This window comes from Rhamphochromis sp. 'chilingali' (assembly GCF_963969265.1).
Source record: "Rhamphochromis sp. 'chilingali' genome assembly, chromosome: 12".
Lineage (NCBI taxonomy): Eukaryota > Metazoa > Chordata > Actinopteri > Cichliformes > Cichlidae > Rhamphochromis > Rhamphochromis sp. 'chilingali'.
The window spans coordinates 2515860-2543288 of NC_137939.1; the positions used below are offsets into that span (position 1 = coordinate 2515860).

The window sequence follows — 27429 nt, forward strand, 5'->3', positions numbered from 1 at the left end:
TTCAACAGATTCTACTAAAACTAATCAGCTACTTACTCTTACTGTTCATGAAGCCATCGATCATTAAATCATGCACTTTACTTCATATGTGCATTCTTGTTGTCTTATTCTTCAGTTTTCTATGTGCAAACTCTTGCTCCCAAGCAACACAGCTGTATATGAACAAGAGACATCCTTCAATAATCCAGTAACACAAGGAAGATAATGAAACAGCCAATAAGGGTAAGATAAGACCTGGTCCTCATTATTAAAAGGTGCTGTGTGAGGAGGGTGGTAACAGGCAAACTACTGACTGTTACATCCAGCAAGGGGGCAAAGAAAGCACAATGAATAAAGAACCTGGCACAAGAGTGTTTCCCTTAAGCTTATTAAATGCATAGCTTAGATTTAAAGTGATACTCGGAATCCTACTGTACCAGAATATGCTGGACACAGTTCAAGATAAATGTCTCCTTCAGAGGTTTAAAAAAACCTGACTACATCCGAAGTGAACGCGAACATACAGAACCAAATGGATAATTGCCTAACATATTATACTTGTCATACACATGAAATAGAGTTCTACAAGCCAGAATTGTTTATAAGACATGTGGTAAAAGCATAAACCAGACTGGCTGTTTGTGACACAGCCTGTAGCTTTTTATTAATGAATGTCGCTGCCTGGGCTATTGTTGAAGTCCTCCCTTTTTCTTGGTAGGGAAGCACAATAAGAGGAGACAGGATGAGTGGCTCAGCTGTTGTCGTCACTGGGCTGCAGACACTTCCTCAACTCTTCAGGAAATCAAAAACTGCCCTGGGTATTTTTAAATTTGTTGTGTAGCTGTGTAATTGGAGCCTGACCAGTATGTAATGTTTGGAGCTAGTAGCAATATTTGGGGAAGTAAAAACAATTCCACGATCAATATAATGGGTTTAAAAAAAATGTATATGTTCTATTGAAAAGAGATCATGAAGGGAAATCATTTAATTACTTTCCAGCAATCTGTTTAAAAACTACTTTGCGACTTAATGTGAAGATCCCGCTTGACTGCATCAATGTCAGCTTACTCGTCTACATAAACTGGAGTCAGATTAGCGCTGCTGAAACACTCTTAAATTTACATTAAGTATTTTTTCTGCATTGTATTCTGCACAATTTTTTTTTTTTTTTTATAAAAGTAACCTTTTGGTTTCAGCATCTTTCAGCAGGACATATCACAAATGCCGATATTTCTGATTGGCCGGTACTCATCCAATATATCGGTCGGTCTTGGTCTACATGTAAAACAAACATTTGTCTTCTATTGCATATTCACTCAAACAATGTATTTACGTATGCAGGTAAAGCTTAACTGATTTGACAGGAAGAGGAGCAGAGTGTGAGAAAACACTGCCCCCCTTTGTCTACGAGATATCTGATCACCTGTCGCTCTTTTTGCAAGGTAACCCAAACCGGGCAAGCGCAACAATGCGTAGGTCCTGCACAAAGATCCTGAAAGACAGAGGGGCCAACAAACCAGCTGCTACCAGTTCTACCAAACACACACTGAAAAGAGGAGGGACAAAGAGTGGAGAGGGGGAGATGCATTTTCTTGAAGGCAGGGCAGCAAAAGTTCTTGGGGTCAGTGCCCCTCCCTGCTCGCCGCTCATGATGGTGGTTTGTGTTTACAAAGTAAATATGAGCAGGCACAGTCACAAGCTTCTTATTAAGACATTAATGTAACAGGTAGGGCAAAGCACCTCGTTTATGTGGAAACACGGTCTCGACAGGCAAACCACATTCTCACTATGCAAAACCTAGATTTCCAACACTTAATCAATACAGTTAGAACCTTCTCTTCTTAATTCCCCTTTATGTATAACTAGTTCGAGAAGATTAAAGCCTAATCTCAAAACCCATTCATCTATAACGCCACAAAACCGAGAAAAGCAGCTGATTCTCATTTATGTGTTAGGCTGGAAATAGAAGTAGACGCCATTTCAATTTGATAAATGACAAAAAACAATTAAATTATTATCAGATTGATTCTTGATTTCTCTATTTCTACACACATAAGGCACATAAGAGCAGACAGATTCACTGGCTGAAAAGCATTGTGTTAAATCCCCATTAGATGAAGACTTAAAGGCAACAGTTTGCAGCTGTGGTGTAATATTTTCAGCCTCTTTCGCACTTATCTGTCCTCATTCTAGTCACCGGCCTTCCCATCTTTAGCCCGAACACTCTCCAAACCCTCCCTTCTTCGTCATTGACCTCTGGCTCAGTCTGCTGAGAGATATAACTTTCCCTCCAATCTGCTTTTCACAACACTCAACAAAATAACAGGAAATTGGAGAAATGCCATTTCCAGTTCATAAACCCGGAGCTACCTCCCAGAACCCCTTTGTTAACCTGATTATTTAAGCAGTGGTGCAGCGGTGATCGACAGCAGTGATAGCTGGGTTGAAATGAAAGGCCTTTATCATCACAGACTTCTTTGAAGGCTGATTCACAGTCAGAGCCTGAGATAACAGCAAAAATGTCCTGAGCTCAAGGTCATCTTAAAGACAGATGTTCCAAACGGTTCAAATATGACCTCATGTGCAACGCAAACTTGTTTACAGGTCTCCAGGAAGTTGTTGTGTTCCAAAACAACAGTGATGTAAAATGACTGCAGCAGCACCGATATTGTACAGTTTATTTACCGTATCTAGGAAATGCGACCACAAAGATATGAGTGATGTAAGAAGACACAAAAAAAAAATACAGCAATTAGCCATTAATCGGAAGCAGGAGATTATTGCTGTGGAGAAAATATCCTGTTAGTTCACCCTGTGAGTTCATGCAAGAGCTGTGAGCACACCAGCCAACAGGGTATATACACAGTGAATGCCAGGAATGCAGGTGCATGAAGGCTTCAATAACTCATGCCAGTGTGGCCTTTAAACACAATGCCCAGCCCAAATCTGAGCCTGAGCTATGGAGAAACATTTCAAAGTTTTCTGAATCAGACCAATACTTGGAGGAATTGCTTCCTCAAAGGGAAGGTTATGTTTTAAGAAGAAGTGGTGCAAATAAAATAAAGCAGAAGCAAAACCAATACAAAATCAAGACTCCCATCAATAACCGTAACTATTAAGAAAGTTTCCCATTGTTTCTCAATATGACTTCATTAAGTTCAGACGTAACATAAAAACAGAACTGTGATCGTAAGAAATGAGCACATTAAGGAAGATTACTAAATGACACTGAAGCTGAGCATGAGACATTATTCATCATGTTACTAAGGCAGGTCTATACCAGAGACAGCATCAAGCTGTACTTCCTAGCATCTGTTTAAAAAAAAGTATAGCTGCAAGGTCAGGGTTCCCACTGTACTGAAAAGGAAACCACTTCTTCAACCTACAGCCCTGGTGCAGCTGCGTTAGCGGCACATGCAATCCCCCCCCTCCCCCCCCCCCCAAAAAAAAACATTTAAATAAAAAAATTAATAAGTAAACTGCTTGTACAGAATAGTATAGTATTTTGGGGCAATACTTATTTGAACTATCAGTAAGTTAGCTAAATGTGAAGCTGAAGCGAGCAGAGGGTTAGCTTGACGTAACCAAATAGCTAACGTGGTTCTGTCACCACAACACTTCATTTTTATTCGTGTAACACATTAATAAGAAAACCTCAAAGCCTTTTGACTTTATAGAGACTTGTACTGTGCAAAAGTCTTGAGCCACCCCTCGTGTCTATATATTTTGTTTCCAGGGAGCCAGACCTTTTTTTCTAATTACGTAAGCTAGTTAACAGCCTTTTTCACAGTACTGTACATGCTTTAAAACAAAATATCACCCAGCTGTAACTTAACCCTTGCTTTCCAAAATAACTACAAGGAGAGAATAAGTGAAGCAGTAAAGCCCTGAACCAGACTGGAGAACTGTAGCCTCAGGGTGCAGAGAGCCAGGTGGATAGCCTTGTGCTGATCCCCCCACCCCACCTGCTTGGCTGCACTAGGACTAAGTTATTAGTGTGTACTCAATTCCCATAATCCCTTTCTTTCTGAGACAGAGTGGTGGGTGGCTGAGCCAGATGTATATAATTAATGCAGCTTTTCCTTCTGAGAAAAGAAGCAATGTGGAATTGGGATATCAGGCAAATAAAAAAACTCAAATTATCATCAAACACATTAAAATGATTTAGGTTTTATGTCTGATAAACACATCAATCAGCTTGAATCTATTAGTTCCTCTTAAGTGGAATCCAGCAGACACTACGGCTTCCCTTAGATCTTCCCCATCAAGAAACAGTGATGTAAGACATGGCACTGGAGTTACATTGTCAGCATTTCACTACATCTGACAAATGACACAGATCTAACCTTCTCTTTAGTTTTCCCAACATTTGCTGCTGCTTAATCTCAAAACCTCTTTCATGAGCAATCAAAAGACGAAAGAAAAACTGCAACAGCACATCCACGCATGATGCAACTTGATGTCAGCATTTAATAGACACGGGGAGCTGAGCGGAGCAAGATGAATGGTTTAGGGCGGTTTCCAGCGCAATCAAGAAGTGAAAATAATCCTGCACTGCTCCTGTAACAGCTCTTAAAGATGTGTGCGGCGTTTAAAGATGTTGGTAAAGCCATTATAACCAAGAACAGTGGCAGGCCGCCAGTTCAAAGGGAATTTTCCTCCTTTTGAGGTCTCCTGTGGCCTCAGCCTAGACCAGGCCACAGGAATCCAGCAGTGGATTGGTGCACAAACCTGGAACCTTAAAAGATCCCAGGCTTTGAAATGCCACTCACTCATCTCACATTATTTTTATAAAGACAGAGTCATATGGAGAAAGTTACTGTGCAGGGCAAAGCCACACCGAGAGTGAGTTTGGGGAACGGGAAGGTAGGAAACACTGACTGGGTGAGTGAATGAGAGGCTCCATATCCATCTGGAATTGCACAAAACCAAGGATAAGTGAGAGTTACCAAGGACAAAGAGGGGGTAAAAGGAGCCAAAACTATTAAAAGAATTCTACCAATGACCAAGATATAATTTTACAAATATGGCTTTGATGTATTTACACTTGTCTGTCTGTGGGGTCTACAAAGATCTGTATCGCAAGCTTAACTTAATGGCAACGTTATGCACCAGTAGCAGCATGGAGGGAACACAGTTCTCATTGTAAGGCAAACCAACCACAACTACCACTGGCTACAATGCAATTTCCCCTGTAAAATACAGGAAGAAAATACCAGGCAGCTGTTTCCAGCCGCACAAAACTGGGCTGAAACTGTTTCTGAAGATGCTGGACAAAAGAGAGGAGATGGAATGAGAAGATGCTTTTAACACATGCAGCCGGTTAAACCTGACCCAGGCATTTTATTAGCAGACGGCATGAACTAGTCGAGGCCAACCCAGGGGTCTCGCCCCTCCTCCACCGCCTTCAACAATCTACAGTAGAGAAATTCTGTTAAAGTCATTAGCCCACGCATATTACTACGCTCGCAAAGGCTGCTGAGCCCATGACATCATTATGGGCTGCTGTCATTCCAGTGGGATGTCTGTGAGCTCTGTCTGAGAGAGAGTTTGGCAGTCCCAACCATTTGCACCAGCATGCCATCATGAAGCATAGAAAACACAGTGGTCCAGAGGAGGAGAAATTACCCATTTCAAAATATCCATTTATGGAGCGCTGAAGCTGAAGCGAAGCCAGTTATGTCTCTGCAAACAAATGCTGAAGAAAGAAATCAGCTCAGCTTAGAAAGAGTGATGTGAAGTGTCTCAGATGCTTGGCACATGCGGTATGATAGTATGGGAAGTGCACCTTGGGATCCAGCCCCAGACAGCCAAGCCATGAGGTTGCCTTCCAGAAGAGCTCTAACTGCAAAATCAGGAGCCTTTGATGTAGCGCTATCTCACAACAAACAGCTAGCAGGGCCGAGAGAAAAGCACTGTCTGATAAGGACTTGAATATATAGAAGAACGTTGCACTTTCCCACAAAGTAAAGGAAATGTGGAGCTATTATGGGCCAGAGTGAGGTGGAGGCTGGAGAGGTTGAAAACTTTTCCCACTCGAAAACACAACTGAAATGTTGAGTCTACTGCTCCATGCATAGAAATCATCTGCTCTGCACGGCAGAACATAATAACAGGGACCGATTTGTGCTGCAGTACTTTCAAACAGCTAGACTTTTCCTAGGCAGGATGTGTTGATAAAAAAAATACCCAAAAAGTGTTTTTATATGTGAAAGACGAGTGAAGTTCTTTTTATTCTGACTTTTTTTTTTTTTTTTTTACAGCCACTCACTTCATAAAGAAGTTATCTGCATCAAAGGGACATGCCGTGGGCTGTCGTAGTAGAGCTTGTAGCATAGCACAGTGTGTAATTGTCGTAATAGCTGAGATATAGCACAGCATTCAAAATCAGGGGCTGAATGGCTTCTTGCTGCGTTAGTCTCCTCATACGAGAGCTTCGCTCCGTGGCTGCTGATTGCTCTGGCAAGCAAATAATGGCTTCATTCCAGAAACATGGAAGGTCCAAGAAAGAGACCGTCTGAGTGATGCTGCGAGGATCCACTCACATCTTCGGTGCTTGATGCTGTAATTAGGGCCTTAGACAGCTGAAAGTCAGAGCTGGGTGTGGTAATGTTGAAAATGTGGAGTGAGGAGCACAAAATAAGCACCCATGGGAAATTAGGATGCTACTGTTTGACAAGGAAAATAAATAGAAACAGAAAAAAAGTCTAAATTTTATTTACTCAGATTTCAGCTGAATGCTGTTATGTGTCAGTATGATAGGCAAGGAGCCAGGCGGAGGTGGAAGAAGTATTCAAACAAGCAGTTTAAAGAAGTCCTGTGAGTAATACACTGTGACTAAAACAGTTAGGAAGGAAACATGTCCTGGTGATCGTTCCAGTACCAAAGTTCCCGTCAAATGTTGTCTCAGATACAGTGCTGTGCAGAAGTCTTGAGCCACCCCTTACTTCTTTATAAATGGCTAGGAACATAGGAAACGGACATAAATGAGAATGCAGTATATAAGGCAAAAGATTTTGTGCAATTCTAAAGAGTTTGAAAGTCAATATTGGTAAGTTGTCTTCATGAATATTTATCCAGGCGTCTTCCTGGTTGTTTCAAAGCTCTTCTTTGGTTGTTGGCTGCTTTTTGTTTTTATTCCATGACAGAACTCTCCAGTGTGTTAACAGTGGCTGTAGACACCGCTGTAAAGACCTGTTGCAGCTGATTTTCAGTCCACTTCTTGTGCAATTTGGCTGAGCTGAAAGCCCAGGTGCATCTCTCAGGTCACGACTCAAACACGTGACTTCCACATGTTTCAGAGAGTTTTTAGGCCTGCAACTTTTCCACCTGTTTTCTCAATTTTTCTAAGATCACGTTGCACATTATGGTGAATGTTTTCAGCTTTTAGCTCTTTTGGGATCACCTTAATGATGCAAAAATACTGTTTTATGCCTGTGAGACTGTTATGTTTGGCATTTTTTATAGATTTAACCAATGAACCAACCTGGAGAAATATTGTTCAAGACAGCTTTAAAAATGGCAACAACGTCAGGTTACTTGGAAGCAAAATATACAAAAATTAGAGATGGCTCGAGACTTTTACTGTGTTACTATGACAAAAGTGGACTGAAGTAAAATCTTCATTTGAACCCTCATCACGGCCTCAATATTATATCATACTATAAGGACTGCATGTTGACATGATTTGCGACCAGCACACCCGGGCTGTCCCATCTAAACTCAAAGTTTCCTGGCACGCGTTTACTGGCTTCCTTGTTAAGATGAGAGGGCTGTCACCACTCAAGCACGACAATGTTTAAGTCTGACATGGTTGAACAGCAATCTCACAAGATGCATGCAGGAAACGAAAGTTTCAGACCAAGTTTTGCACATTAACCCTGATAAAACCACAACTTGTTGCCACTACTCTTTGAGTTTGTTAAACTGAATTAAAACGTTAAGTAAATGCCGTGAAAGAGATTAAGGGGGATTCTCTGACAATTTGGAAAACTTTTAAGAGTAAGAGGCTTTACATAAAAAGAAAATTGAATTTTAAAAAAAAGATGGACGGATGGAAACATATGTTTTCTTATTTTTTCATCAGAACAATACGAGACTTTTTGTGGAATCCCCAAATTAAAACTGTATAGTCAAAGTCGAGCTGCTGGCTGATTACATTCCGCCCACCTAAGTGGAAAAAACCCCCAAACAAAACCCAAATTTTCATTAAAGCATCTCCTCTTCGCTTCAGCGCATGAATAATGAAGGAATCTAGACACGCGATCGTGCTTGAAAGAGAAAGTAGCCGTAAAGTCCCGCTTTGTGATGTGCTGAACGCTGAAATGCCCCCTCTGACGCATAAATGACACCCTGTCATCCTTGTTCGACTCCGCTGATCGACAGGGAGGTGGGTGTCGACGGTGCGCTCGCTATTACAAAGCGTCTAAACGCCTAAACTCGGGCCTGATGTGGAGGGTGTAGGGAGGTAGGAAAGGGGAGGATACTTCGGGTGTGGGAGTTTTGGGGGAATTCAGAAAATGTTGTTTTTTAGATGAGTCGCCTGCAGCGAGAGGGGCTAAACTAAATAAACGCAGAATGCTGTGATGTTCTCCGTCAAGGATATGCAGGAAAATGTCCTCCATCCTGTAGAGGAGAGGGGGGGAAATCCCGTTTACCTCTCCCCCTACCAAACACCACCACCTCCACCACTCTCGCCATGCCGCGCTCAGTATGTGCCACTTCAGCCAAACGCTGAGTTGTCTGACTTTTGGAGAGACAAAAGAACCGCAGGAGTGGGGAGAGAATGAGGGGCGGGACGGAACGGCACAGGTCGGTTCATTTAATACATCAGCAGCTCATAATGGTCCATAATAGTCCAAATAAATAAACAAATAAACAATAAATAACAAATAAACAAAAAAGAGCAAGAAATAAACTTTTTTTCATATATAGAAAGAACAAGACAGTCCACTATATGGGTTGTTTATAACTGTGATCCAGTGCTTTAAGGGAAAATAAACCCACTACCGACAAGTTTAAAAGCTCAACAAGTTTAAAAGCAAAACACAGACAGCTACTACTCGATTATTCGACCGCACCGTGGCAAAAGTGCGGTTATTAGCCCGTTAACTTACCAAAACAATGGCAAATTTCTCCTCCAGCTCGGTGGGGTCAGGCATGGGCACCTTCAGAGGCATGATGTGCTGCTTCATCTCCGACTGGCCGTCCACACTCTCTATATTACCCATTTTAATGCCTTATCCTGCCGTCGACTTGAAACTTGCCTCAGCTTCTTACGGCGACAAGAATAATCCAAGTAAAAGAAGCAAAAAGAAAGAAATCTCCAAAGTATTCCGAGAGTCTCATCCGCGATTTAATCCGAATAATCCACTTCTCTCCAAAAACAGATTATTGAAGAAAAAAGAAGAAGAAAAAAGCTGACACTGCAGTAGTCCCTAAATGCCATTTACCCCTAATCACGCGTTTAAGTTGACAGTGTTTGACTCTAGTCTCTTTTTTAAAAGTAAGAGTGCAGCTGCTTCATCTTCCAGAAAGTAGCCTCTGTCTTGCCTGGCCAATCCATTACTTACAGCGAATTTTCCCCAATGACAGATAACTTTCAAAACCCGACCGACAGTTACTTTTAGGTGCTGCTCAACTTTCTTGGCTCCGACGTGTTTCCATTCATTATTGTTGTGTGATCCTGATTAAGGTCTTTGCTGTTGCCTCCACTCAGAGCTCAGGGTTTTCTTCTAGAGTCCTGCCCGCATTGGGGGTGGCATGCCTCCTGTTGGTCTGACTGCATGTCAGTCATTGCAATCTGTCTCCCTCCCTCCCGCCCCTCACATCTGTAAGCAGTGAGCCTGCATACAGCTGGACGGAAAAGCCGATTGTCAGCACTTTATCGCGACCTGCTGGCAAGAAATGGCCATGACAAGAAAGATCAGAGAAATAAATAGATGACAAAGCTGGTTGGATTCACAGGAGTGCAAAGTTTAATCAACAGCTTTAGCAGATGCATGATGATATGTTGAAATTATCAAAGCACAGCAGTTTTCCTTTTTACTTCTGACACTCTGTTTTTTCCCACCCTTTACCACAAATCAGTGTCTAAGTGTCTGCAGTGAGGTGAGACATGATGGGACATGGAAGTTGTCCCGGAACAGGTATACAATAATCTGCTTCTCATGAGGTCAAAAAGGGTTTTGCGTGTAAAAATAAAGCATAAACATGACTGTAAGCCATCAGCCATTTGCATTTAGGACTACAAACACATAAAAACACAAAGGAGCTCTGGACAAAACATCTACAAAGTTTTCTCTTGGTAAAAGCACAGTGATTAAGACTGTACAGCATCGTACCTCTGTTCTCAGTGGAAATTTGGGCTTGAAGGCTTGTAACACTTTGATTTAAAAAAAAATTAACATTCAGAAAGTTCTGGTTAAAACATAAAACTTCATCTGGAACATATTTCATAAACACTGACAAACTGTGCACAGTTTTGAAATACTTATGGCAGTAATATAAACCCACATAAACAAAGCCATAACAGGAACTGTTTGGAGACTGTAACAAATAAAATTCAAACAAATGTTTTCCCGTTTTGTTGGATGCTGAAAATCCATAAAATGTTGTCGTACCTTTGGAAATTGGACAAATATATAAGCCCTTTTAAAGCTAAAATGCAAGAGGACTTTTTGCATGCTTTAAACACACATAACCTTGGTTTGTCGTGCAACATAGTTGCATTATTATCAAATATTTATTCAGCTTAAATATCTGCCTGAGACAGAATGGATTCAGCACAGTTATCACTTCACGAATATTTAGCGACAAGTAAAGTTTTGCTCATAAATACTGATGGACTGTGTTTTTCTGGAGCAGATATGTCATCGTTTTTTTTTCTTCAGTGATGGTGGAAATTTCCATTTAAGCTGAATATACACACGCACAAATCACAGATCACAGAAGCAATGCTTATGTTTGAAAGTAGATGCCTGAGGATCAGGCATTGATTCTTTTAGTTGGTCTCTGCTGCCAAGTCGTACCTGAAAATAAAAAGAAAGAAAAGACAATGGATTGTTTTTTGTCATGCTTAAAGAAGAATAAAAACACTTCACTGTGGTTCTTATAATTGATGCATGAAAGGGTTAAATAGTTACCACTGTGTGACACCCGTCTTGAGGTCAATTTGGTCCAGGTCCAGCTGCAACTGAAGGCAACGAGAGAGAGAGAAGAAGAGTCTTGAGATTAAAGCCAAGTATTTTACACAACCTTGGGCAAAGACGAGCTGAATTTCAGACGTGACCGATTACAAATACCTTGCCGATAAGCTCCCTCTCTCGGCTGATGAAAGAGACACTGTTCTTCACAGACAGGTCCAGTCTTCTCTGAGAGGATTCCTCGACTGATAAGTCAAAGTCAAACCTACAGAAACAAGCAAGGTTAATGTGGGAGAGGTCAGTCGCTATAATCACAGCCCTATTTGTTTGTCTTGCCTCTCATTAAATTCTGGGCTGAGGTCTTTCTTCTTGGTCGCAGTTTTCCTCTTGGTGGTAGCCTTCTTGTCAGGCAACAGGATGAAGGAAACATACGGGTCTGCGCCATCCTTGGAACGCGCTACCAATGCTCTGTCAGTATAAAGAGATCACATCCACAACATTTGATGGTTTTTCTGCTTAAAGTGTGATGATGATGATGATGATGATGGGATGGGTAACGTATGGCTTATAGAAACCTGCAGGAGTGAACAGTGATGAAAAGCCGGTTTTCCTCCATGGAGTAACCGATGGTAAGCTTCACCTGTCCTGCTGAGTTTGGGTTGTCACTCACCCTAAAGACACAGATGAGAAATGATGTTTATTTACATTTGGGTGTCATTTGGACAGTCACTTAAGTATATTACTGCGCTTACAGTGCAGGTATGCACCACACAGCAAGACTACTATACCCCTATGTGTGACTCACATGGAGAATCCAGGTCTGTGTCTGAGGTCCAGATGAGAAGGATCCCATTTAGGGATGACGCCATCGACACCTCCCTCCCCTACAGCCCCACGACACACTGCCAGCTGAGTGTCCAGGATCTGCAAGGTATATTAAAAATAATCACTGAATAAAAATCATGACTCAATAATTATGACTTAATAAACATCATGGACTAGTTTAGATAATGGCACACAGTCAGTAAGCACTTAGTATAGCATTGCTCCAAGAAAAGCTACTACAGCACAGTGAAAATAAGCAGCCTGTCTGCAGTACCTTCAGTATGACCATCAACAGTATCTGGCTCTCTGGCAGCGCTCCATCCAGATTGAGCCAGCGGTCCAGAACCAAGTCTGTCTCAGCCAGCACCTCCTTCAGAGGAAGTGTCAAAGAGCCGAGAGCCTGGCCCCAGCTGTGGGAAAGCTACAAGGAAACAAAGACATAAATAAACGCACACATCTTCTACTTCTTTTATTGGTGTAAAATGTTTTAGTTTTGACAAATGGTGTGAATCAAATGCATCTACTTTGCATCCTCATGATTCAGATAAATATAGATAATGACTCGCACCTTGACCGTGAGTATTTCACTTCTGGGGTCACTAGTCAAAAAGTGAAAGCCTTCATCCCATCGAGGGGACGTGGATCGCTCAGAGACCTTTAGAAAAAACAAACAATAAATGTGACTTTTGTGAAACACCATTTTTTCCCTTTATTTTCAGTGAACATCTTTAGTGAGTTAAGAGCCTACCTTGGTTTTGTATGAAACATTTTTAAGGATAATCTCGGCTCCAACTTTTGGCTCCTTTCCATTCTTCTTCAGCTGAAATAACGTACAAATGATTACACGGCACTACAGGAACTGTAAGCAACAGCATCAGCGTGGAAATATAAGACAGAAACAGTTTGTACTCTGTCTAACCAGCTTGAAAGTCAATATTTGATGTGACACAGCTTGAACACTCTTAGGCTTTCTTGTCATGTCTTTAAGTAGACTGCAGGAATGGTTCTCCAGGCTTCTTAAAGGACGTTCAAAGCTCTTCTTTGGATGTTGGCTGCCTTTTGTTCTGTTCTCTGTTGGTGCATTTCTGCATTCATAATTCCACCACTGTGTTTAAAGACAACTGTAGACACTCACTGTTGTACCGCTCTGCTGAGCAACACTGTGCATGATTTTAGCATGCCACTTCCTCTTTTGTCCTCCACTTGTCCAGTTTCCTCAGATGTTTTTAAGGAGATGTCGTGCCACCATGTGAAGCTAATAGCTCTTTGGGAATGACCTTGTTGATGTAAAAAACGATCTTATAACCGTTTTTCTTAGAGTAAAATAAATGGGCTGCTAGTCAAATAGTTCCCACAGATACAATTTAAAATCGGTTCTGTTAAAGCAAATTGTTATCTGTTATAGTACGTGTAGACACAACTGCGGGGCTGTAGCTCAGGAGTTAGAGCAGGTCACCTACCAGTTTGTAATTTGGTGCCAACTGCTTGCCAAATATTCTTGGCCAAGATACTAACCCCAGTTTCCTCTATGAATATGCGTGACTGTTAGAGAGAAAGCACTTGGTTTTGAAAAAGCATGTGAATGGGTGTCACTGAGACTAGTTGTATATGGCCCTTTGAGTGCACAGGCAGAGTAGAAAAGAGCTATAAAAGCACCAGTCAGTTTACCATTTAAAATACTGCTTCATCCTTGAAATAGGTAAAACATAGACAAGTGTTTGTGGCTAAACAAACACAAAAAGGCATTCTTCTGAAATGACCAGGCACAGCAAGCTGAAAAAGTCTAAAAAAAAAAACAGCCAATGTCCAAAGAAAGACTTTTTAAGACCTCCAGAAAGTCTCTAGAACTATTGCTCATTGGAAAGTCTGGCTCATTGGAAGCAAAATATTAAAAAAATGACCATAAACACTCATCGATATGGTCTCACCGGAAGGCCGTGGGCACGCTCCACGTACACGAACACCAGAGCGGCTGACGGCACCACCTTGTTTTGGAAAGACTGCAGGGTCTGGTACTGCAGGATCTGTAGAAAAGAGGGGCAAAGACAGGAGAGAGAGAGCGTTTCAGGAAGACACTTGAAATAGGAAACTAGCAGTTCATGTTTCCTTTGCAGCACTAGCTTTAAGTTTAGGACACAAAATCTTTTGTGTATTTTATTTAACTGTAAGTGTATTTAGCTGGGCGCGTCCAGGTCATTAGACAATGGAAAATAGAAATACTGAACCTGCTCCAGTCTGGAGAGGTCAGAGACCCTCGGCAGCCACTCCAGCATTAGGTGAACTCGACCAGACTTCACATCATTTAGAGTGTACCACTGAAACAAAAGTGTTACAAAAAATTTAAGTTATGATAAGAATACAAATGTAAATATTTGCTATATTATTTGGTCACGTCTTTTTAATAATGGCACACACCGTATCGGTGTATCGTGCGCTGATGATGTCTCGTAGGCTAAGTTTGAACCTGCAAAAAAAGGCACAAAATTTTATCCTTCATTTGTCAGCAGGTTTAAAAACAAACTAGTCAGAAATGTTCACGTTTTTTTGTGTGATGTAAGGACTCACCTTCCCAGGAAGTCATCCTGATCAATGTCCTTATCAAACAACTCAAACTGGATTTCTTGACCTGGAAGCTGGGTCAAAATAACCTAAACAGGAAAAAAGAAATCAAGTATTTGTAATCTAAAATTGAATGATCTGATCAGATGGATAGAATATCTAAGTGAAACTTTTAAAAGTGATAGCACCTCATAGAGTTCGTTCCAGACAGGGTTGAGGTTCTCTTTGATGGTGTGGCTGCGGAAGGTTATACCACCGACACGAATCTTCACGTAGGGGTCGCTCTTCCCCTTCATCATGCCACCCATAAAGTTGTCTTTGGCAATCAGGTTTTGGGCCTCCATCAGATGGATTCGCAACACTCCCTGCAGGCAGACAGTGGTGTGGCTGTTTTTGGAGGATGTGTATTAAAGTGCTGTCTGCAGCTTTTTCACTTTATTACCTCAGTTCCAAACTCTGGATCGGGGGTGGTGTGCTGTGGTCGTGTTGGCTGAGGTTTAGTCAACCCACCGGGTCCTGAAGGGTTCTGGTTTGATGTAGTTCCCCCCTGACTTGATGTAGACCCAGGGTCTGTGGGGCGAGGAGAAGGAGTTGTAGGACTGGCATCATCACTTAGCCACAAAACCTAGCAGGAAACAAGAAATATGAGCAACAGTGAGAACCAAACAGTGATGTTTTATTCCCTGTGATAATCAAAAAAGAGGTTCACAGCTTTATATAGAATTTCTGCCACTGAAAAAACGTTTTTCTGCTTCCATAAGTCAAAGATTTGGCTTATTATATCACAATTTCATGTTGTTTTCTCAATTTCAAGTTATTTTCTCATAAAAAACAGATAAGAATTTCAACATTTTTAGATAATAACCCAAAATTCTGACTTATGGTGGGAATTTGCTTTGGACATTTGATATGAACATTGGAGTTCGTATCTCACTGCTGAAGGCATCTTCAGGTATTAATTTATTAAAGCAAACTACCCATTAAAGTCTGTGCACAAAATAAGTGTTTAAGTATTTGTGTATGTGAAATACCAACCCTCAGCACAATTTTGATGAAGATGCGGCTGGCTGAACCCGAATTCTCCAACTGGAACCACTGATCCATGGTGAGCTCGGGCATCCCGACAAGACGGGCCAGAGGGATTTTTAGACTGCCCAAGGACAGAGCTCGGTCGTCATCTTTGACCTGATTGAAACACAACAAAAAAGGTCGAGTTAGGGTTATAAGAAAGGCAAAGTAAGGAGGAGAGGGCAGTTTATAGAAAATACATCAAGTCTGAATTTAAACAGATGGAAAGGTAAGCTATAGGGAGGTTTTTAGGTATTAGGTGTATAGCTATACCTAAACTCTCAGCAGCTAGCTTAATGAGTGAGTTCAGTTGCTTCTGAGGATGACTCACCTGAATGTCGATATTTTGTTTGTGAGGATCCTTAATGAAGAAGGTAAAAGCATCTTCCCACACTGGGCTGGTTGTACCGTAGCAAGTCTGCAAATGCAAGAATAAATCATTAATAATGTCCAGAGGCCGGAGGGAGGTATTCATCACTAGTTACTCTTCATCTCATCACTCTTACCTTGCTCTCTTTAGTTTTATCCTGAACAGAAATCTGTACCATCGGGCTTGGGTCCTTATTACCTTTTCTCATCTATGACATTTGAAACAGATCAGTTTGGGTAACAGAACAAAACTGAATCCCACATAAATCAAACTGTGATGCTCTTACAGGCAGCTGATAAGCCTGATCGAGATAGACAGCTAGGATGGCAGCAGACGGAGGTTCAGCCACCTTACTGGTCAAATTCTGGTTCTTCGCAATCACCTGGTAGAAGAATAAAAGAAAAACATGTGAGCAAAATTATGTACAAGTCCAGTGTCCTACCAGTAGTTATTTTTCAAAACATCCTTCCTATTATTATATGGGTGTTTGATGTGTCACAGTATTTTGTTGTAGTGAGTATGAATACAAGTTAAACTTTTCATTTTGTGATCCATGATGGTTAATCAATAAATAACTGGATGCTTGGATTCTTGTAGTTGTAGTAAACGTGCAGTTTAAGACAGCAGACGACTCATCTGCGCTCGTCTCTGGTGGCTCCTTTGACAGATTTAAAAAATGATAATAAAGGGAAATCAGCAAGGTTTTTTTTACACTTTTATCTATGATTGTGGTTCTTTCCATTCTCCATTTGTTTTTTCAAACATTATTCTATTATTCAATTATTAGTATTTTGAATTTGACAGTAGAAACAACAAGAAGGTGCATTCAGCATAGCTAGGTGACACGTACAGAGTGAATAATAAAAAAATCGTTTAAAAAATTAGATTAAGATAAGAATTCAGGTCTTCCTACCACTGACCTACTTCACTATTATTCTTCTTCAGAAAATTACAGATTTTTTCTAGCTTGTTTTTTTGTGCGGTTTTGTGCAATCACTTCGGTTATTTCCTTAAGCAAGTGTGAAATTACACAAGTTGTTTCTTTCATGGGAAAGCTATACACAATGTGGCAAGTAAAGTCCTGGCATCACAAACCCTCTGCACAAATATTCACCAAGTTCAAATTAGGTTTAAGAGCCATCTCTTCACCAGTGATCTGACTTCACATATATGTATGTGAAGTCTCTTTCCACATACAACAGAACAGAGAACCCTTCTAGTAGTTACATTTAATATAAGCATTGGGGATATAAGTCAGAGCAATGTGATTCATTTATACTGCAGTCATTTACAATGTGTGTTCACAGTTTGGGATTGAACTAAAGAACAAGCTCTTCCATTGGTCAGTTATCGTTCACATCTCTTCTCCATGCATGCAGTAGATTCTGCCATGACTCTTTGCACTCACTAACAGCTTATCCCAGATGTCATTGGTTGAGAGGCAGCGTACATCCTAGACATGTCACCAGTCTGTTGCATGGCTCACACATAGAAACAGACACACACATGCATGCCTATGGCTAACGTTTGTGTTTTGTGGCTACAGTCAAACTGCTCAAAAATGGATCTTTTGATAGCAGAGGCCGCTGGTCCTGTTTACGACATGAACCATCTAACCTGAGAGTTCTCAGGCTGATCGTCCTTTCCGGTCTGTATTTCCAGTTTATTCTCATATTATGAAATAAAACCAAAGATTACATGGCAAGAATATAAGAAGACGGAAAAAACAATGATCACTGACACTGCACAGCACTGAGGAAACAAGAGCGTTAGACTCTGCTCTAGCCTCACCTCACTCAGTCTGTCAGCAGAAGACAGCAGAGAGAGCCACTCAAGCCGGAGGTGAACACTGCCAGATGTGACGTCCCTCAGATCGAACCACTGTGTAAAAAAACAGAGGGCTCATTACACAAACATTTTTTTTTATCTGGCTGAATTCTTGAGCCTGAGCAGGATGGCAGAACTGAAGGTGGCGTAACAAGAGCAGATCACGAGGAGGCACATGGGTGTCTCCTGTGTCACATGCTAACCGTTATGCTGCACTGTTTCATCCCATTTTCACAATTTGTTTACTGAGACAGAGAAAAAAATGCAACTTTTAAGTCAGAAACCTCCCAAGCGTCGCTACTCACATCATCCACAACTCTGGCCTTCTTTACAATATCAAGATCAATTTTGACCCTGGAAGAGAAACAGATAGAAAGACACAGAGAAGAAAATTGATCAATCCCAGAATAAATGAGACCAAGCTGTTCAAATTTCAGCAGAATCGTGGCCCGACATCGCAAAAGCAGTTATGGAAATGGCACGAGGAGCACATAGAGACAGAGTAAATGAATGAAAATGAATAAGCTACCTCCCCAGGAAGTCATCCTGGTCTGGGTCTTTGTCAAATACTTCCACTTCCAACTCCTGACCAGGTACTTCATGGACAATCACCTGACACACATACACACACACACATAAATGGACAAATACACAACACACACAACAGATACACAAATATATACACCAATCAGCCACAACATTAAAACCACAAGCAAGCGAAGTGCGTAACAGCGACCATCATTTCATTACAACACAAGGTTCTACTGGGAAACCTTGGGTTACTTTAATATGTGCTACCCTCTTAAACGGGTCCCACCCCCCAGCCAGTGCCAATGGTAGTCTCCAGCAGTGGTGGTATTCCCGAGCAGGATAATGATTACTGCCACACCACAAAAGCTGCTCAAAAATGGTCAAAAAACAAGTAAAATTAGGGCCTCTAAACTCCCCATATCCCACTCCGATCAAGCTGTTCCAGGACAAATCCAGCCGCCACCCTTAAACCCCATATTCCAAAGGATCTGCAGCCAATGTCCCAGCGCCACCTACAAAGGTCTAGTGTCCAATGTCCTAGTTAGAGCTCTTTATGCAGCACATGGGGAAAGTGCACAATATTAAGCTGGTAGTTCTGATCTTGTACAAGAATGGCGTAGATAAAACCACATACGGCATACAAAAGAGCATGCAAACAACACAATGGCAAGAACTCTTCACTACTGTGGTAGGCAAATATATGTATATAATTTCATATCTATTTAGTTCATGGCTTGAATTGAAAAGATAAACATGTTCTGAGCAAGCAGTTTTCACAATTCTTGCTTATCTGTGACACAGCAGCTTCCTGCAGAACTAGATAAAATCTCCACAAAGCTGTTTATCTTAGAAGCACCAGGGACATACTTACTATCAAGGACTTACTGCAATCCCTACGAAGCAAGGACACCAATATGAACCTATAGCTTTTGGCACATAAATTGGTTGGAGGAGCTGTACTCCAATGTCAAGGCAAAGCCATATATCTCCTGTTTCTTTACACAGGGTATCTATTCCGTACTCGCAGCCCTCTCACCTCATACATCTCCCTCCACTGCGGGTTCAGGTTGCTGTCGACGTGATGAGAGGTGAAAATCTGGGTTCCAACACGCAGCACAGCGTATGGGTCTGACTTCCCATCGATTAAGCCCTTGATGACCGTGTCCTTGGCGGTCAGGTCCTCAGCCTCCAGCAGGTGAATACGCACAACTCCCTAGCATGTGCGTAAACATGCAAAAAAACAAAAAACAAAACAGGGATACAAAAATAAAATCAAAAGGTTTGTCGACTGGTATCGCCACAAAATTCGATTGCATGCGTCATATTTACTGTACGGCCTTAAGTCTATGTGTTTGCAGCTAATATGACGATCACACACACACATCTGCATCAGTCTACGTAATTTGAAAGGTCATTCGTCACTGAGACAGTTACCCTTGGGAGAGGGGAGCGGAGTTGCGCAACGTGCAGGTCGGCCACCAAGGGAATAGTGAGACGATTGGGGAGCACCAGGTGGGAGGCAATTGCATCCATTATCATAGTGTCCGACATGGCACTGCAAATGAATGCAAGGATGATGTTGGGCACGCACAGGGAGGCACATACAGACACACACACAGGTTATGTGCATCTGTCCATGCATAAAAAGAAAGCATGAAAACCAGCAACAGAACTAAACAGAAACACCCACTGGTTAAAGACGAGGAGATTTCTTAAAGTTATGTAGACTGAAGGATTAAAAGCATTGCCAAAGGGAATACTGATGCTGTATCAGAAATACATTTACGCCTCTGATAATGCTTTAATTCTATGTTTACTTTTATTGTTTGGTTTTTCTGCAAAAGTACACTTTGCTGTTTATTCCACACAGAGTAGAATAAGCCAGCATACACATAAGCACACTGAATATGAACTGACAATCTATCCCACTGGTGAGACTATGCCTTCTATATAAAACTATACACAGTACATTATGATTAAATTCTAGAAACATAAATAATGAGGTTGTTATTGTCCACATTTTGTCTGATTGTTGCTGAAGAATTCCCAGAACAAGACTTGAAATCCCCCAAATATAAATGAAGGCACTAGTAGTTGAAAATCTTTATTGATGTATTGTGTAGTTTGTTAATGAATAAGTACTTTTGAATGCTCTTTTCAATACTGCACCAGGAACGTCTTAGAATTACTTATAATAAGATGCACTGTTTGTTTTAGAGGAGTAACATGTCAACCTACCCAAGAACTACACACACTTTTTTTAAGAGTTTTTGGATAGCAATGGATATGCATAGAAACAGATGAAAAATTGGATAATTTACTCATAGAGTTTGCTGACAAGAATAAAAACTGAAGCTGTTACCAACACTATCCTTTAAGGATGCGACCACACAGAGCTGCCAGTGAACAGATGGGCTCTTCAGCTCTGATCTGTTTGTTTTGGAGTTCAGTTCAATTCCAAGAAAAGCCTCTGTACTACCAGCAGCTAAATAAACAATAACCTCTCTGAAACGTGTAAATAAGATCCATAACGTGCAACTCCAACTTTTTCGGCAGGTTGCACAACTCGAGTGAGCATAAAGATCAACTCCATCATATAGACTCACTTCAATCCAGGGATATCCAAGAGGTTGGTAAGTCCGGTCCAGTTGATGTCCAGTTTCTACACATATGATACAGACAAATAGACATGAATAAGTAAAAGGCCTTGCATTACTGCAAAGTGCAAAGCCATTAAACAAAAAAACACTCACAGGCCTGCGAATGAAGAACATTGTGACAGCTCCAACCAGCGGTATGTTTCCAATCAGAGGCTCGAGGATCACACGCAGCATCCCGTGAAGCTGCAAAGAGAAAATTAGATTCTGAAAATGTGTTTTCAGGCCACTTAATTACAGCAGCAATGTGAGAGTATCCCAGTGATTCTTCTCGTACCTGGACTCCTTTTACTCCAGCTTTGCAAAAGTACTTTTTGATTTCAACATTGATCTCAACATCACCGGCATAGCTGTAACAGAAGGGAAGTGACAGATCTAAAGATAAGTGTTTAAACAAAGGAAACAGCTTGTGCGAGTTATGACGGAGCTGTTTTCTTATTCTGTATTAAGTAAACACTGTTCTGTTGTTCAAGACAGGGCCAAGCCCTTGCAAGAAGCTTTAGAACACTTCAAGAACATTTTAGCATTTGACTTGACCGACCTATTTAGGCAGGTAGACAGAGGGATAACACATGAAACTAATCACAGATGTGTTGGATTACCTTAAGTACAAATCCAACATAACTTGTCTCTTATCATTTTCCGTATGAGCCTTTACGCCAGCCACCTTCAGCGCCTGTGAACACAGCAGCTGCTATTAAACAAAGCAAACAAGACTGACAGAGACTTGATGACACAGCATTAGCAGATAAAGTCAACTGTAACAAACTGAAATTGCTGTGTGGGGGTGTGTGTGTGACAGGCCGCTCAGATACCTTGTCGCCTATGTTAACCTTGGTGAAGCTCAGAGTCTGCAGATGAATGCTAGAAGTACGGATGGCAGGAGCAATGATTTCCACAAGTAACTTCTCCAGATACTGGCCAATAAAGGGCCAAGCCTGCTGCAGGATCTGCAGAGCACAACACATGGCCATTGGGAAGGTTTTTATGTATTAATAAGGAAAAGAAAACCTACAGTGGGGCAAAAAAGTATTTAGTCAGCCACCGATTGTGCAAGTTCCCTCACCTAAAATGATGACAGAGGTCAGTAATTTGCACCAGAGGTACACTTCAACTGTGAGAGACAGAATGTGAAAAAAAAAATCCATGAATCCACATGGTAGGATTTGTAAAGAATTTATTCGTAAATCAGGGTGGAAAATAAGTATTTGGTCAATAACAAAAATACAACTCAATACTTTGTAATATAACCTTTGTTGGCAATAACGGAGGTCAAACGTTTACTATAGGTCTTTACCAGGTTTGCACACACAGTAGCTGGTATTTTGGCCCATTCCTCCATGCAGATCTTCTCGAGAGCAGTGATGTTTTGGGGCTGTCGCCGAGCAACACGGACTTTCAACTCCCGCCACAGATTTTCTATGGGGTTGAGGTCTGGAGACTGGCTAGGCCACTCCAGGACTTTCAAATGCTTCTTACGGAGCCACTCCTTTGTTGCCCGGGCGGTGTGTTTTGGATCATTGTCATGTTGGAAGACCCAGCCTCGTTTCATCTTCAAAGTTCTCACTGATGGAAGGAGGTTTTGGCTCAAAATCTCACGATACATGGCCCCATTCATTCTGTCCTTAACACGGATCAGTGGTCCTGTCCCCTTGGCAGAAAAACAGCCCCATAGCATGATGTTTCCACCCCCATGCTTCACAGTAGGTATGGTGTTCTTGGGATGCAACTCAGTATTCTTCTTCCTCCAAACACGACGAGTTGAGTTTATACCAAAAAGTTCTACTTTGGTTTCATCTGACCACATGACATTCTCCCAATCCTCTGCTGTATCATCCATGTGCTCTCTGGCAAACTTCAGACGGGCCTGGACATGCACTGGCTTCAGCAGCGGAACACGTCTGGCACTGCGGGATTTGATTCCCTGCCGTTGTAGTGTGTTACTGATGGTGACCTTTGTTACTTTGGTCCCAGCTCTCTGCAGGTCATTCACCAGGTCCCCCCGTGTGGTTCTGGGATCTTTGCTCACCGTTCTCATGATCATTTTGACCCCACGGGATGAGATCTTGCGTGGAGCCCCAGATCGAGGGAGATTATCAGTGGTCTTGTATGTCTTCCATTTTCTGATGATTGCTCCCACAGTTGATTTTTTCACACCAAGCTGCTTGCCTATTGTAGATTCACTCTTCCCAGTCTGGTGCAGGTCTACAATACTTTTCCTGGTGTCCTTCGAAAGCTCTTTGGTCTTGGCCATGGCGGAGTTTGGAGTCTGACTGTTTGAGGCTGTGGACAGGTGTCTTTTATACAGATGATGAGTTCAAACAGGTGCCATTCATACAGGTAACGAGTGGGGGACAGAAAAGCTTCTTACAGAAGACGTTACAGGTCTGTGAGAGCCAGAGATTTTCCTTGTTTGAGGTGACCAAATACTTATTTTCCACCCTGATTTACGAATAAATTCTTTACAAATCCTACCATGTGGATTCATGGATTTTTTTTTCACATTCTGTCTCTCACAGTTGAAGTGTACCTCTGGTGCAAATTACTGACCTCTGTCATCATTTTAGGTGGGGGAACTTGCATAATCGGTGGCTGACTAAATACTTTTTTGCCCCACTGTACCTCTAAAAGAGCAGCATGAGATTGCATACCTACACTGAGGAAAAAACAAAGCTCCCTTCACACCACGCACCGAGGATTGCATACATTGAAGGACATCTGGATTAAGATTATTTTATATTTTCCCAACAAGACATCAAACAATGTTTCCTATTTTTCATTTCTTCACATTTCTGTCTGATATGCATTTATGTAGATATTAGGCAAAATGTCCAATAGAGCCCATCCTTGCAATTATGAAAACACAATTCTAGATCGAGCCCCATCTCTGCTAACAGACAAACCACACCAATTGCACAACCTCCTTGTTAATCAGATTAGAATGCAATCCATATCAATGTAACAAGTTCAAGTGAGGATGTGGGTTGCATTCTAATTTTATTAACTCTGTCAGGGAGGTTATGTAATAGGTTTGGTTTGTCTGTTCGTAAAATAATTTCAAAGAAAATTGATGGGAGCAAAATGAGAAAAAAGTGTATTTCAGCTGTAATGGGACAAGAGGTTGACTAGAGAGAGAGAACCTGTGCAGACATGGGGAGAACATGCAAACTCCAGGTATTTACATCCAGGACTTTCTGATTGAGAGCCACCCAAGTCTTAAGAAAATAATTAATAAATTATTGGTCTGTAGAGTAAAACATTAGTGCAGTAAATTTAATTTAATATATTTACAGGGAGTCTGTGTGATGCCTTACTTTCACCAGTCTTATAAGTCCACAGAGCATCACACTGGTGTTATCTTCAGCATGACAGTGAGAGAAGTGCAGCAGTGGTGCCAAACCCTTTACAGTTTACCAATCCTCTGACCTCTACACTGTGACTACACTGTCACTAGTCATTACTAACATTTTGCAGCTCACCTGTGCATTATTTACGTTACACTCGTGGACATGCTTATAACAGTGCAACTCTGTACATTGTTTTTCATATGCACATGCACTACTTTTTAAAATTCACACATGCAACAAAAGGTGAGAACATTTTGAGGCTGCCTCGGCTTCTTTACAGCTGGAAGTGAGTTGCTAGGTCATGTGTCAGGAAACCTGCAGGCGAGAGACGTGGGCCGGGTGACAGATGAGTCCAGCAAATTGCTATCCCACAGTCTGGGCTTCTGTCATCGAGTTCATTGTATTTTTCTCCCTCCAAATGGGTGTTTTGTATTATTAGTATTCACATCCACGCTTTCTCTGTGCCTACGTGAAGCTGCTGCACTGACAGAGACAAAGAAGCTGCGATATGATCCCGGCCACTCTCACTGCCTCTTAATCACACCAGCAGATTATCTGCACTGATGGAGAGCATGCAACTGGAGCCGGGTCCCTCAAAGTCCACACAAGCGCTCTTTATCTTAATATTAAATTGGAGACACTGAAGCTAATATACAAGTTAATCAAGTGAATCGTGAATGCCTTATCTTCAGTTTGGTTTTTTTGCAGCTTCCTTTGCTTTGCTGAGACATCAAATGAAGAAATCATGCAAAGAGTTGCATGTTGAACCAGATATTTAAAAAAAAATATGAATTTCTCATAGAAATCAACACATGCAAAGTTATGCAGGAAATAAAAAACAACATACCTTATTGACCCACTCAACTTTTTCCACATCTGGAAAGTTGACCTGTGAACAACAGTGTAAATAAAATATTATTGTTTTTGTTTACTTTTTTATTTGAACAGAAATTGATGCAAAGAGTTTAATTTCAATGCACTTTTTCTTTGTTACATCATCTTATTTCTACTAAGAGTGTGTACATATATGTTAAAGCTAAAAAAGAGGAAAAACAACAAGTAGCACTAATATTGTCACTAAAAATATTTCAGGAAACCATAAACCGCATGATGCACATTTAACATCACAAGGACACGCACACGCACAGACCCTCCGGCTCTCTTTCCAGATATGGTGGTCTTTGCTTCTGCTGTGAATGTTGTTTATGACTCATCAGGTTTTTAGGAGCCAGATAAGGTCAACAGTAGCGAAACGGGAAGAGGAAAGCCCACGGATAATTTCTCATACCACTGGATGAAATGGTTTTTTTCACTAGATCACAGATTGCTGTTGCTGTTTCACAAGTTCCTCTAAAGTAAACATCGTGACATATTAGTTCACACTCGGTGAGAAGGCAGCAGTTCAGACTACTTCCCCAGGCAGTTCACATGAGGAATATCTAAATATAGGGAAATTAATCAGAAGGATTCTCCTGCACATATCAACATTATTAACTATCGCTTCTATTCGTCAGAGTGCCATGAAGTAAAAGTCGACCTGACTTCGTGTTTTCACTCGAAGAACTATAAAAATGAATAATATTGCCAGAAGCATCAGCCTGACATTTGTGGCAGATGTGGCGTGTGATGCACTCTGCAGAGAATGACCCTAACAGAGGGGGGTGTCAGTACTCACCCAGGGAGGCAAATCTCTTTTGGCTCTGAAAACCGTTTGAGTGGTGAATTCCCTCTCGTTCTCCAGGAGGTACATGGCAGACTTGAGCCTCATCACTTTCTCTTGTCGCCCGTGTTTCCATCCCATGTAGATCACCAGACCGAATAGAACAATGCTGACGCTGAGGCCGTAATATCCGGCCAGGTACACTGGTAGCAGAGCACCCAGGCATTTCCCAAACGACCACAGCACACTCACTGCGCGTTCACCCTGGGGTTGGTTCTCTGAGACCGGGGCTAGAGGCTCCGTGCCGATGCCCGGCTCTGCATCCGCGGTTGGCATGGCAAGATCCGACTTCACTACCTCGTTCTGGTCTTCAGCTTTTCGGCTTCTGCGTCTTCTTCTTGAGTGGCAAGGGTTGGGGAACACTCACCGTGATAACCATGGACAGGTCGGCGATAATCGGCAAGCGTCGGACTGTCACTTCATGGTCACTTTTCTTCGACGTGCACCGCGCAGTTCCGCAGGGCACTGAGGGTTATTCCGTCTTGCATTTACGTGTAAAGCTCTTGAGAAGGCAGTGCAAGCACGAACTAAGTCTCGAGAGGGCGGGCTTGGCTTCAAGCCCTCCTTCACATCCAGTAGAAACCCAGACCCTAGAATTTACTTGTAGCGTCATGCACTGCTCAGGCGGAGCGTATTACGGATACGCAAAGCGAACGAATGATTATCGTGTAGGAAGACACCACGGGACACTTTTGATTCAGAGTAGCAGTTAATCCAAACGACACACTACTACCAGAGCACAGTGGTATGTCTAATGCACAGGCTGCTCACCCCGTTATCTTTCTTTGCATGACCGGAATAAATCCTCCTGCTCGCGCAAGCGCTCATCCCCACTGCAGTATGCAGCAGCAGCTTTAACAGATGATCATGAAGGCACCAACAACTGATAAACATGTGCTCGGTTTCTTTATCGACAGGTCTGTATCAGCTGCAGGAAGTGTTGTTGTTGTTGTTTTTATTTTTTTGTTTGTTTTTTCCAGACTGGGTCCAGGAGGCACAGTCGCGACACCCAAGGGATCTGCGCCATCTGACTCTGGCGTAAACATTACGCACCTGTTTAAAAAAACAAAACAAAACAATAAGAATAAGAATAATTAATAATAAAATGTTCATGTCATGTGTTTTTCAACTCCCACTCCCTTTTTTCTTAATAGCTTCATTTATGGCTAGAAAAACAGGCCAGGTTTTAAATAGCCCCCTTGTTGCCTTGGATACAGCCAGTTATCAGTATTTGCTTGGAGGGATTTTACGGGTTTGATGATCCTTTGTGTACATAGACAGGAAGAACACGCTGTCAATAAACAGCCAAGTCCTATAAAGCAACAAAATTTCACTGTGAGAGTCCACGAAATGTGGAGCTCATGTTTTATGAAGCTTGTTATTCTCAGAATTTGCAGAGTTT

The 27429-nt window shown here is 41.7% G+C and overlaps 2 protein-coding genes across 3 annotated transcripts in view; both read right to left on the reverse strand.

The window, feature by feature from the left end:
• The window catches only part of fmnl3 (formin-like 3), a 32935-nt gene extending 23220 nt beyond the window's left edge, over window positions 1-9715 (reverse strand). For both annotated transcript variants that reach the window (XM_080898099.1, XM_080898100.1), the window contains exon 1: window positions 9096-9715. In XM_080898099.1, the coding sequence (XP_080754225.1) occupies window positions 9096-9209 (114 nt within the window). In that variant the 5' untranslated portion in view covers window positions 9210-9715. The remainder of the gene's footprint in view (window positions 1-9095) is intronic.
• A 224-nt stretch (window positions 9716-9939) lies between these two features.
• On the reverse strand, window positions 9940-26967 carry esyt1a (extended synaptotagmin-like protein 1a). Its single transcript, XM_080898306.1, has 31 exons — window positions 25983-26967; window positions 25155-25196; window positions 21776-21910; window positions 21563-21636; window positions 21238-21310; window positions 21057-21146; window positions 20910-20965; window positions 19738-19858; window positions 19340-19516; window positions 18302-18384; window positions 18078-18126; window positions 17737-17826; window positions 16232-16327; window positions 16082-16153; window positions 15907-15993; window positions 15543-15692; window positions 14950-15132; window positions 14696-14872; window positions 14514-14596; window positions 14364-14412; window positions 14174-14263; window positions 13877-13972; window positions 12697-12768; window positions 12517-12603; window positions 12223-12369; window positions 11929-12047; window positions 11699-11794; window positions 11460-11591; window positions 11283-11388; window positions 11124-11173; window positions 9940-11009 (listed from the first exon to the last, which is right to left on the reverse strand). The coding sequence occupies exons 1-31, from the start codon at window positions 26301-26303 to the stop codon at window positions 10982-10984; spliced, it is 3231 nt and encodes a 1076-aa protein (XP_080754432.1). The 5' UTR covers window positions 26304-26967; the 3' UTR covers window positions 9940-10981.
• Window positions 26968-27429: the final 462 nt, after the last annotated feature.